Source organism: Gallinula chloropus, assembly GCF_964237585.1.
Source record: "Gallinula chloropus genome assembly, chromosome: 2".
NCBI classification, from domain to species: Eukaryota; Metazoa; Chordata; class Aves; order Gruiformes; family Rallidae; genus Gallinula; species Gallinula chloropus.
Window position 1 is genome coordinate 90150290 of NC_140086.1, and position 13298 is coordinate 90163587.

Sequence of the window (13298 nt, forward strand, 5' to 3'; positions counted from 1 at the left end):
TCCATGAGATGTAGAAGTGCAGGATATGACACTATAGCCAAGCTTCTTAATTTAGCTAATTAAAGCACTAAGATAGTGAAGATACTTTTCAGTGTGAATTAGTTATCCTCTTTTCTTGGGTTTTGAAGAGAGATGGTAATTCACTGAAACTTTTGCTCATTTGAAAGGGAGTGTCGTGATGTACAGTTCTGATGAGCAATTTTTGTGTGAAAGCTTGTATGTCAATGCCCCCAGAAACTGTACATGCTTCATCTTTGCTCTGTTTGTAAGTGGAGTAAGCCCCAGAAAGAAGCGATGATGCAAAATGCATTCTTCCACAGAGGAACTCAGTTTACAGTGCATGAGCTTTGGATTCACATTCTGCCTTAGCTCCTGTTAGCTTTAAAAAGCCTGTAGAAGTTGGCAACTTTTGAGTAGCATAAGAGTGCTTTATCCATATGCCTCCTCCTATTTTTGAGGAAAGCTTAGCACCATAGATTCTTGACCCTGAGTGGGGACTCTGCATCTCTCTTATAATTATTAAACATGAATTATGTGCTGTCCTTTCTGTCTTTGCTAAAATGCTAGGCAATTGTTCTTTCATTTTTAATTAAGAGCTGGAGTATAATAGACTACAGATTTGGGTTCTCTAAATGCAGTATTTTATGTTGTGATTATAAATTTACAAAATGAAAACAAGCCAAAGACTTCACAATATTCCTTTAATTTTAAGCTTTCCAGTAAAAGATGTGCTTCATGCAGGTCTTGCCATGTATCATAGATATGCTTCTCTATGTGGTGTCACCAGCATACCTTGTACAAGTTCCATTCTTAGTCATTTGAGAATGCTGAAAGCTTTGAAGCTTTTTGTACCATTGCTTATATGCTTAGTCATTGCAGTCCCCGAAGTCTGTGGTTTATTCTTTTAAAGTTCAAGGAGTTTTTAATAATGAAAACTAATGCTTTCTTTCCTCTGCTCCTCTGCGTCCTCCCGTTGTTCTGTCTTACAGATATAAAGAGGTTAGCTGAAAAGGAAGACTGGGTTGTTGACAATGAAGGCTTGACATCATTGGTGGGTACCTTTGTGTGTCTTGTAACCACTTGCTTGGCTGGATTTTTTTTTTTTTCCAGGTCTAATGAAACTGTTTTCCATAGTCTCCAAAAATTGAATTACTTTGGACTCTGTGTATGTCCATAGAGCATTTTTAATACAAAAATATAGGAAGGTAAAGAATACCTTTTTTTTTCAGATGGTTACTTATTTACAGTACTCTTAACAGACCCCATCACCAAATACAAAGTTTTCACTGTTCTTCCTTTTCCAAATATTTTTTTACTTCTTGAACTACTATGTTTGAAGTAACTTTAAGTGATAATGGTGCTACTAGACAGCAATCTTTTTGAAGCTGCAAAAAGAGAATGTAAAGTAAATGATACAATAAAGTATGCTAGGATAATCCAGAGAAAGATATTCTGATATTTTATAAGGGATAGTACTCAAAGAAACCCCAAACCACTGCACCCTAGAAATAAAAGCTTTGCGGATTTATGCCATGTATTGACAGACAAAACTAATAACATCAAAATATGTAGCACGAGTTTCTTACCTTAGGTAAATATATCAGTATAATTACTGCTGACCTCTAGTATGATTTTGCTGAGATAAACAGTAACTTTCATTGTTAAGCATCTTATTTTAGGGATGGTTTACTGAAGTATAACATTATTTTTGAGGTCACAACAAGTTCAATTCACACCAAAATGCTCCATAACTTAGTAGGCACACTACCATGGAATTGGTCTGTAGCTAAATAAATAGGTCACTTCTATCCTATAATGAGAAATTGAACTGAAAAACAACTAATTTAGGAGATTGCCTACACACAAACAACAAATGACTTGAAACCAAATTCAGATAAATTAGTGAGATGCTTTCTGGAAATAAACAGTAATGAGTAATGCCTAAAACATAGCAAGCACATTGTAGGTGTGACTTAAAAACAATCTGCGAAAGCAGAAAGGGCCTGTGGGAGGGAGAGTTGCTTTGTGTGTATTATCTAAGAGAATGCTCCACAGACTTTTTTTTTTCTTATTTGCTTCTATAAATATGTGTTTGAAGTTGAGTAGGAGGGCATTAAGCAATCACAATATACACATTGTAGGAAGGAGAGTTGTTGGGCGATTGTAGTATTATAAAAAAACTTACACCTTCTGGTCTTGGTTTCAGTTGCTGCTGAAAGTCCCCTAACTTTTCCTGTTTTTCACTCTATTTGTCTGTAAAGTGGAGGGAGGAGGAAGGATCTTCCACAAAAGCTTCTGATCTTATGTGCTTTTGCTGCATCCTAACCCATCTCTGCCTAAAAATGCTTAAGTCTTTTTGTTGTATTTAGAAAACACCTATGAATTCCTTGTATACAGCACTTCCCTAGATACCTCAACCGTTGCCTCAAAAGATATGCCAAATTTTAATGCTGGCAGCTGCCTATGTTTTATCATAGCACAATAACGTATCTACTAGTGTTCATTGTGGTGGTAATTCAGCAAAAATTGTAGCAAAAATTAGCCAGTATAAGCAAGAGCCTGACAGTCTCTTTGGGGACTTTTTAGGCTTAAAATAGAAACTGTATTTTAAGTTTGTAGGAAATGCTGTTTGATAACCTCTTTAGCATTATATTCTAGGTAAAAGGTACAGAAAGACACAAACCGACTTTCCTTGGTTCAGTAATATCCAAAGAATAATGTGTCTTGAACAGTTTTCTCCTGAGGTGTGATGTTTTATTACGTGGAAACAAAAGCACCAGACCGGCGTTTTACCACTGTTCTTATTCGCTTAAGTTGGACCAAAAATAATATATCCAGATTGTCTTAATGGCTATTTTTATGATTTTTCAAGTTGCCATGTGGGCATCACTTTGACAATCCACCTCCATCTCAGAGTTAAAAGTTACTCCTAAGCCTGAAGTTGGGAGACATGCCATAAACTCTCTGGTAGATGAAAAGTAGGTTTACATGGCTTAGAAGCCATTTTATCCACCTCTTTGACCCAAATCCAATAGGATGACTTTCCTCTTCTCTAGGGCAGTGAGACCTCCCTGCTTCATGTGTCTCCGTACCACATCTTCCTGCCTAACACAAGCAGGCAGCCTCAATTTAAAAAAAAAAAGAAAAAGAAAAAAAAAAGGCGTGACTTAACAGGGAAGAGAGAAAGACAAGGAAAAACTGACTAATGACTCTGATGCTTTGAACTCATTTGCACTTTCAGAGTGAAATTGATACGTGCATCAAGACATTCGTACTTCAGGTTTGGAAACCTGAAGGTTTAAAGAAAAAAAGGAAGAGCCCCCCAAAGCAGCAGTGGGGTGGTTGTTTTTCTCCCTACATGTGAAAGCAGTTAAAATCCGTTTTTCTTAGAAACCTTTTGCTGAAATAAAATGCAGAAATACTGGATATCACAAGTGAAGTTCTATCTCAGGTTAGGTCAATGGCAGAAGAGGGAGGGTGTCACCAGCATCTCTAATGTAATTGTCAATATATGCTACCAAAACCAAGCTATAAAAATCTTTCATGACCTTTTCGGAGGAGGTTGGTTAGTGTAGAAGTCTCTCATTCAGATGATAAAAAAAAACCCAAACCTTGATCTGTGGTACTAATTCTGTAGATAAGTTAAGTACGAAAGTACATCACTACACAAGAGTCCTCTGGTGATATATGAATCATGATTTTATTTTATTTTTTTCCCTTTTTGGGATCATTTGGAAATAACGAGCTTACCATATGACATGGAAATTTTTATATATTTGTGTAGTACACATTTGACATGCTTGTCTAAAGCTAACAAGTCATTTGCCTTTCAGCCATCCCAGTTTGAACAGTGCATTATCCATTCCTTGCAATCTCTTAAAACTGTGCTGGACTGCAAACCTGGAGAGGCCAGCGTAAGTTTTGATTGATACTTTTATTTTTCTTTTTATGTAAATTGCATTTCAGAACAAGAACTTGACTTTCCTCTTCATTTTTTCCATGTACCCCCTTTTCATGCTGCTAGCTTTTTAAATTCTGGTTTTGTTCCCTTTGTCAGGGTGATTGTGTGTGTGTGTATATTGGCCATATTGGACTCTATTTAAATATTTAATGCTTTTCTTCTGGAAAAATTGCTACTAATGCATTTGTCAGATAGCAGTAGATGTGACTTTATTTACATGGGGAGGAAAAGGGAGGGGTCTGCATTCCTAGGAGCTACTCTGCCCTCAGTGTTGCATTCAAACTACTTGCAGAACTTGAATTCTGCTTTTAACTTCTGTGAATTTGATTCTATATCAGGAGTCCTGATTGTCCCAATCTACTTAGTACCTTGAGGCTCTGATTGTGATACTGATGTTTTCTTTCAGGTTTCGGTTATCTAAGGAGGCTAGTTTCCAAAGTTCCTTGAGCCTCTCTGTATGTGTATTGTTTCTCTCTCCTCCCTTACTTTAACGGCTAGCTTGTCTAGTTTCTCAATGAACATTCTTCAAAAGATTCTTCAGTTCATGGTGAATTCTTCTTGTTAGGGTGCAGAGACCTTTGAATGTCCTGGGAGCTTTTTGGTACAGGTCCATTAGCCAGCAATGATACATAATCACGTGTACTAGGACTTCTTTCCTTTTAGTGTGTTGCTTCCTCATGCTTGTCAGATTGTTTATTGGGAATTGTGTTCCCTCTCCCCATTTTTAGGGTGGAGGAAAAAATGAAAATTGATCCATGAGAAAACAGTGTGCCCTAAAGGCCGTTACTAGAATTGTGTCATCTCTTTAGAGATAGGTTACTCAGGCCTGCCTTGAGAATAAGGCCACGTGAAGCTGTGTTGCTGAATTAACATGCTTTCATCTTCAGGTTTTCCAGCAGCAGAAAACACAGGAGGATGTGTGCCAGCTAAGCATTGGGATCATGCAGGTAACTCGAGCGCTTTTAAGTGTGAAATTATGAACACAAGTGATCAACAAAAATGTGTGCTTTGTGCCCTGCCCACCTCCCAAAAGGTAGCTTAAGTTGATGACTCTGTTATTCCTTTGAAACACTCTGGGAGACTGAGAAATGTTTGACTTTAAAAGTACGTAGGCCTTACTAGCTGAATCTGATGATATCAAATCCTCAGAAGGTAACTGACATAGTCAAGTATTTTACTGACTGTGACTGTTGAAGATTTTGCTGATGATTGAGAGACATTTGCAGAGCTGCTGTCATCTGACATTGATACACTTCTCTAAAGGAGCAATGCTGATTTTCATCAGCTGAAGAGATCTAGCTTTTAATTTTTGTTTCAAGAAAGCAATATTCTTTGTAACAAAATCTGATACTTTAAGAAGTATATGTGAAGCTAGATAATAGCATGCTTTAGGCTTTTGAGCCATTTGTCTAGTTTTCTCAAATAAGAAATCATGAGCCAAAGCAAAGAATGGATTTTAGTGATGCTTCTGCAATGTTTACTTGGTGTCAACTGTTCAAATTGAACACTTGAAAACTATTAACAATGCCTTCCTTGCAAATCAGCAGATTATCACTGCGTAATTTTAGCCATGAAAATCACTGAGCAGGATTAAAAACTCCTGTGCTTTGCTATAAATAAACTGTGATGGATATAAAATTGAAAATACGCATTCAAAAGGTGTACTGTAGTAAAAGTGAATTTAAGAAAACTTTTATAGTTCTGGCAGAAAATTTAGGTCTTGCCTTTTTGTTTCCTAGGTCTTTATAGACTGTTTGGAACAACTGAGCACCAAACCTGATGGTGACATAGATACAGCACAGTAAGTAAAATATATAGGACCTAGGCGTTGTATTCCAAAATTGTGGGTGCAAATCTCAAACTTCAGTCATGGTGTGGTTTGGGGTTTTTTTTATCCCCTTTGGTATTTCATAATTCTTGTGAATACTTTTGCCTGTGGTTAGTTTTGCTTTGAAATAAGAGCAGATACTTTCTATGCCAGAAAACCAAGTGGATGTAATAAACATTGTACAAGACAATGAATATGGCATTACAGTTTTATTTAGTGACAGGAGTTACGTGCTGTAGAAGCAGGTGTGGTGTTTTTGATGTGACCTTACATGGACCAAGTTGGCCTTGTCACTAAGTAACATCTAGTCATGGAGAAACAGCCCCTGCCTGCCTTTTCTTTCCTTCTAGCCTGACTGGTTCTATTGGTATTTCTGCTAAATTCTTCAAAGTTTGTTTGATAATTACTCATGATACACTTACATTAGAGACCAAAACAAGTCAGAATAGTCAGAATAGCCTGAGTTTCCATTTCTCCAAGAAAAGCCAGAGACCTGGCAAATATTGGCACCTGCAACATGCGTTAGAAAAGGGCAAATTAACTGTGTTCCTAATGTATTTTTTTTTCTTTCCCATTTGGATGACTCTGGTTGGATAGGTGTAAGAACAAAATCTCTGGCAAACCAGAGAAATTGTAGAAAACTAAAATACTTTAAGAAAGAAAAGTTTGCAGCTAGAATCGTATGGTTTGTCGACAGAGCTCATGCAGGCTTCGTGGACAGGCATTATGGTCATCTTAGCAAGTCCAGGTTGCTCAGTTTTCCTTTATTACCTGGTGGGAAGGGCTTGAAATGAGATTCCAGTCTTCATTTCTCACTGTTTATTTGATTCCACCATGTACCAGATAATCAAAGCACTATACTACTCACTTTTTAAACAATGTTCCATTCCTAGTCTTTCAGTTGATGTTTCATCTCCAGATTTGTTTGGAAGCATTCATGAAGACTCAAGTCTTTCTTCAGTAAGTTGGGCTTCTATTTCTAAAAGCTGATATGAAACCAAGTGTTTCTCAAAGTTATGGGAATGTGGTTCTTTTTAATTTATTTTTTTTAAGTGTTTCAGTTTTTTGTTTTCCTTTAGACAGATATTCTGTGTTCTGGAGACATTTTCTAGATACATATGCACATAAGCATAAGAAAATACAAGGATATAAGGCTTGAATATAAGACTCTTTCTAAAAGGACTGTTTGCTTATGATGTCTTAGTATTTCATCTTAAGGTGACTAATGAAGACGTTTTTGAAAACAGGTTAGAGAACCAAAATGGTTTCATTGCAGTCAGTGAAAATAGCACTGGTGTTAAGACAGCTGAGGGTTTGATTTTTGATTTATCACGAGAATTGGCCTGATTGAGTTACTTTTTGAAACCCATGAAGATACAGATACTCAGTAACGTTTTTCCACAAAAAATTGCTGAGTGTAAGTATTGATTGTCTGTTTGGCAGGTTTTCATTTGGGGTTTAGGAAATTGGGGTGGGGGTAGGTTCTTGACACTTTACTTTGGTCAATGTACTTTCTTCTAGTCCAAAATCAGATGAAAAAATGTAGTAGTTTCCCACAAGAAATGTAGTGAGAACCTCTAGGGAAGTTAGTATTTCTCAGTAAAGGTTTTCAGTGTTATCAGAAGTGCAGCTTTGCCTCGTTTACAAGAGCAATAGTTACTCCTGTTACAATAAAGAATCACAGATTGACAAATCTAGTCAATTTTCTGAATTGCAGCCTGTAATAATTAGTTCTTTGTATCATCTTATTCTTGCAACAGATACTTTTTTATATTAATTATAACTTGTTAGTTTTGGATGGTTTGGTTTCCATGGTAACTTTTTTTTTTCCGTAAATCACAGAACACTTTATGTTCTCTTTACTGATTGAGTTATGAGAACAGAGAAAGTGAGTGACCAGAGTAAGATTTGTCACTGTATTTTTTTAAAATTCTCATTTTTTTTAATAGTCTGTATAGCCACCAATTACAATTTAAAGTAGAAGGCAACTGCACATTTCAATACTAGTCATCATATTCCTGGAATAGAAAACTGTCAGAATTGGTATGCATCTGAAAACCAACACTATTTTTAATCAGATCTGCACTGTTACAATTACTTCATTCCCAAATAATTTTATTTTCAAACATATTTGTTGGTACCAATTTTGAACTTCCATCTGAGGTAGAAAAATGTTTTCCCGTTGGGAGAAGAAGGGAAGATCAAATGTATTTGAATAGTAGTCCTGTCTTGTTTGGATTTTTTGTCTCTTTGGGAACTGCACCTTGCTGCAGTGAGGTCAGGGAAGGGTAATTCTGGTATCTCAAGTCCAGAATGTATTTCATCTTGTAATTAAAGATGTTGTTGAAGAACAGAGAGAAGCTTTAACCACCCAGAATTTTTTTTCAAATTAGCTGGTGAAATTATATTGTATACTCCCAAACCTTCTAATATTTTAGAATGGGTGAGTGAATTAGCTCAGTAGCTGTGTTTGCTTCCCTTGTTTTAGCCAGCTTCATGTGAAAGTGAAGCTGATCTTAATTTAATTTTATGATGGTTATAATTCTCAGCATATTTCTTGAAACAAAGTAAAAGCCAGAAACAGCTTCCTGGAAAGCTGTTCAAACCTAATTTTTGTGAAGTCTTAACCACAGTTCTGTATTAGTCACAGTTATTCCAGTCAATGCTCCAGATCCTACATGGGAAAACATACATGTTCAATCATCATACCTGAAATTTACTCAGTTCTTGGTGGTTTGTTGACAGGAGTATTTGTCAACTCCGCTTTGGTTAGCAGCGTGTTTATCATACACACAGAGTCAATAAAATACTACAGATTTACAGTATTGGTCATAATGATCCTTCTTTTTTTTCTTAATATTATACTCTCTATTCTCTGAAAATATATATATTTTATTTTTTTTTTTTAGGAACAGAGGCTATTAATTGCACTCAGTAACTGTCGTTATCTGGAGCGTCATACCTTCCTAAATATAGCTGAACATTTTGAGAAGCATGGCTTTCAAGGTGTTGAAAAAATAACTCAAGTAAGTGAGAGCACTGGAATGAAGTATCATGTCAGTATCAGTTTTTATTTGTTTTGCTTTCTGTGGGAATTAAGTGCAAGTGTTGAGATGTCCAAAAGGACTCCTGGTTGAGCCTTCTACAAATGAGTGGGGCTCCAAGCATCAGTTGGACACAACAGTAATGATATGGTTGTATGTGTACCTATAAGGCTTAGATAGTTGTTATAGAAAATGTGACCTCTTATGCAGGACTTGTGTTTGGTGCCAAAGCTTATCAGATTTCTTAGTAAAGCTGTTTAATGTCACTGTTTTCTTAATGCAGAGAATAAAAGATCGTTATCTCAGAAATGTAGTTGATAAATTATTTCATCTGGCAATCTGCATCACTGATAGCTTCTGTTCGTAAGATAGTTCAGGTTTTTGGTTTGTTTTTTTGTTGTGTTTTGTTTGGGTTTGGTTTTTTTGTTGTGTTTTTTTTTTTTTTTCAAAGAACGAAAATGTCAAAGTGGGCGGCAGTAGCTGTCTCATTTTCCTGCCTTTTTGTAAAGATTAATCATTTTTTATGAGAAATGTTGTGACTTAATCCTTAGGACCAAAAAAACTAGTTTATTTCCAGAAACATTTGTTGGTTGGAAGTAAAATGTTATCTTTTCCGGTACAGAGTATGAGTTCTCACTCAAATTGATGTTTTTACTATGTAGTGCATCTTTAGTCCCATTCTGCCTGAATGTTGTTTGAATTTCTGTGGCCGAAGTCATTTTGAATAGCGTTTAAGTGGGGTTGGTATGATTTGTATGGTTAGTACAGTATACAAAATTACTCTGGATATTGCTGATTGTTGCTACTGAGACAACTGAGTATGGTGCCAGGTGCAGGGAGCATTATCTATATATGCAAATCAGGCATCTGATACCTGTGTGTTCAGTGCATTGTCCTGAACAGTCGTATCAAAGCATGGCCATTAAAAGTCTGGTAGGTTTGTAAATGGCAAAATTCAAATGTTAAACTTGCAGATTAACTTCAATTCTGTGTTAACCCTTTGAAAGTGCTGACTGGTGCAGTGCTGCACTTATGGGACATGTCAATAATGGAAGGATCTGGATAATTAGAAGGCAAGTTTTGAACCCTTCATTAATTTTAGGAGCAGCCAGAAGCTCAAAGAGGTTTAGACGGGTTGGTTGATTGTTTCAGTTTTTTGTTCTATCACCTACACTTCTGTAAGTTTCTTAATTTATTTAACTGTAGATTTAAAAGTTACAATAAAGAATTGTCAACATTTTTGGAAAATAGAACTTGCTTTTATCTGAGAAGACTGAAGCTGAACTGTGCTTTTAAATTCTCTTAGCTTTATACATTGACTGTTAAAGGGAATTTTGTAGTGTATCTTGGTAAAAACTATCTGTTGGTGGTTTTGTTTTTTTTAAAGGTGCCTTTGTTAGAAGGAAAGTCATTATTACATAGTACTCTGAAAATATTGAAATCATTATAGAAAATATAGAAATCAAATATAGAAAATTTTCTTGTCTTCTACATGGTTGTTATTTCCATGTTTTTCTTAGTGTGCCAGATAGAGTTACATAAAATGGCCAAACTTCACACTCTGATTTAGCATGTGCTGTCCTGGCACATACTCACCAGTAATTATATCTGTGGAGATTTTTAATTCAACTTTTTTTTTATTTTATTTTTTTATTTTTATTAGTCAATTAGCAAATGGTGAAATTAAAAAAAACCAAACACATACCATTCAGCCTTGCTTATCGACTGAGCTTCCAAATAAAATTGTTTCCGCAGTTCTGGTAGTTAATGAAGGCAGAGGTGTTACTAGAATAGAGGCTCCAGTTGGCTTTGATGGAAAAATTGAAAGCTGTAGTTACAGAGAAATTCACAACAGAAAGATAGCTTTGAGGAAGTTGTCTATTTTTATGGTCATTTACCCCACTTGTGGGAAGTGGGTATATACAATGGACGCTGTTGAGGACTTAGACTCTGCTTCACTCCCCGACCTCGAGTTCAAGATAACCTTCAAATGACTTGTTCATCCTTTCTTGTAGTCTTTCCACCAGCTGTAAAACAAGGTTACCCACCTCTGTATTAATTGTACATTGAGCTTGAAGCAGGTTGAAGAGGACTTGTGTGAAAGGAAAAAGCCCCACCCTGTTCTGTGTGTGCAGATGATCTTTTGTGTTGAATGACTGGAGAAGTGAAAGTTGGGATCACTTAATTCGAAAACTCTCCGTTAAGGACCACAGAAGCAGTTGCTTCACAGCTGGGTGAATGGGTGCATGTTTGCGGGGATTTCCCACTGGAACTTGTACTTTGTTTTTCCCACTAGCTCAAACCTCAATAGGAATGGTCTAAGGATAGTTACTATATGAAAATCTTGATGTTTCACGATAGAAATGATTATGGGCATGTTTTATAGTATTGAGAAAATTCAGTTGTTTACTTGGTGCAAGATTAAGACTTCCTGACATGTGGGGTGGGGAGGAGGGGTGTAAACAGAATAATGCCATTAGACAATTACAGTGTGATCTATCTGCTTTGGTGCTCCATGGACCTTTCCCAAAAATGGCTGTTGCTTAGCACAATCAGGAAAAGAAATATGGGGTGGGATGGATACATAATGTGGAAGTCGCTATTTTTTTATATATATAATTATGAAATGAAATGTGTAAGTAATTGCTACTCTTTACCGAATATAAAAGATGACATGAGGTAAATTTTTTGGGGATGTGATTTAATTCTTGTAATTAATGACTATTATGTTCTTCCTCTCTTTTTTTTTCTTTTTTTTTGTTGGTTTGTTTGTTTTGGGTGGTTTTTTTTTTTTTTTTTTTTAGGTTAGCATGGAGTCATTGAAAGAACTGGATCAAAGACTCTTTGAAATGTACATTGAATTCAAAGCAGATCCAATAGTTGGGTCACTGGAACCTGGCATTTATGCGGGATATTTTGATTGGAAAGATTGTCTTGTTCCAGCAGGTAAATATCTGCTTATCAAACTCTGAAATTATTTTAACAGTGATTGATAGGAGCTAAAATATAATATACAATTAAAAACTTTTTTCTGGTCTGTGTTTTTAACTTTTGACAACTTCTTATAATAAGTTCTTTCTCGAGATTTTACTTAATTCCTAAATCATTTTTCAAATACCCTCAAATGATTAAAGCAGCTTTTATCATTGATAATCTCTTTAATACTTGTTTTTTGTGATTATTTTGCTTCATTGCTTATATATAATGGAAAGAATTATAAAAGACATCTTTGCCATTTTTCTTATGAAATTCATTGAGATTGTTTGGGATTTTATCTGGAGAATCTGGCTACTTTTGTAATAGATGTAATTACAGCTTCTGAAAAGGTAAATTATGAGAAAATGCATACTATAACAGTAGTTCAGCAAAGAATGGTAAGCCCTTGAAGAAGGGCAGGTATAATCTGTTTAGAATGACTGAGATGTTAGTTATTATTTAGGTGCTTTAAAAGGCTCTATTTTAAGGAAGTACAATATAAATTAGTCTTTTTTTAAAAAGGTGGTGAGTACTGTGTGCATTGTAACATTGAGGTCCTTTGAGAATCTAATTTGTCATATCTAAAACTAATACATCTAAATCACTTATATGGATGCCTAGTTAATACTTGGTTGCAATAACATAGTACATAGCATTCTGAAGTTGATCTTGTATTAGATTTCAGTAAAACAATGATTGACATGACAATTTGTACTTTCTTATTTTGATTGTTTTGTAGAGTTGTATATGACAAACTAGTAGAAACTTTGTGGTGCTTTAAAATTTGATAGGGAGTTAATTGCCAGCAGCGCACTTGTAATATGTGAATGGAGCTGCAGTGCTTGCTCACTGGGACATAAAAGCACAAAGATCTTAGAATTTATTTCTTTAGAGAAAAGTGTCTCTCGCTCTTGTTACTACTCTTGTGTTCAGACTATATGTTTTCATATAGTTTATAGCAGAAATAACTTAGATTTTAATCTTGCACATCCAAGTTTACGTCCAAATACTGCATAACTAGTCATCATGTTTGAAGTATGTTTTTGCCTTGCATGTTTGCATTCTCACCAGCTAACAAATTGCTGTCAGCTTTTTATATGTTCATTCTTGATCTAGTGCATTGGGATCTACTTACTAGACTCATATTGCCATTAGGATTGTTGCATAGTTGTTATTTTTGTTTTTAAAGGAACATTGAATTTCTGTTACAGGTGTGTCTTAGTCTGTTACTTGTCCAATTTATTGTTGGCTTTATGTATTTTCTCTACAACTTTTTTGCAAAAATCAGAGTGAGAATGGTGAATTTTAGACTCCTCTTCAGGTTTAAATATTATAGTGTTGGCCAAGAGATGCCAACTTGAACTAGTTTAAAATTTTTTGTGGTGGCTTTTTTTTTTGTTAATCCCCAAGCTAGCCATGTTTAGAAGGGACAGATAGTCACTTCTTCCTTACTCCTCCACATCGATGAACTATCTTTCTGATGGATAAA

General features: G+C 35.5%; 1 protein-coding gene across 1 annotated transcript in view; it reads left to right on the forward strand.

Moving 5' to 3' along the window:
• Positions 1–13298, forward strand: part of EXOC2 (exocyst complex component 2) — a gene marked incomplete at its 5' end in the record, with an annotated part of 114642 nt that overhangs the window by 67249 nt on the left and 34095 nt on the right. The window contains 7 exons of the mRNA XM_084260281.1: positions 990–1051; positions 3834–3914; positions 4849–4908; positions 5701–5762; positions 6683–6749; positions 8699–8815; positions 11638–11779. Of these exons, the coding sequence (XP_084116407.1) occupies positions 990–1051; positions 3834–3914; positions 4849–4908; positions 5701–5762; positions 6683–6749; positions 8699–8815; positions 11638–11779 (591 nt within the window). The remainder of the gene's footprint in view (positions 1–989; positions 1052–3833; positions 3915–4848; positions 4909–5700; positions 5763–6682; positions 6750–8698; positions 8816–11637; positions 11780–13298) is intronic.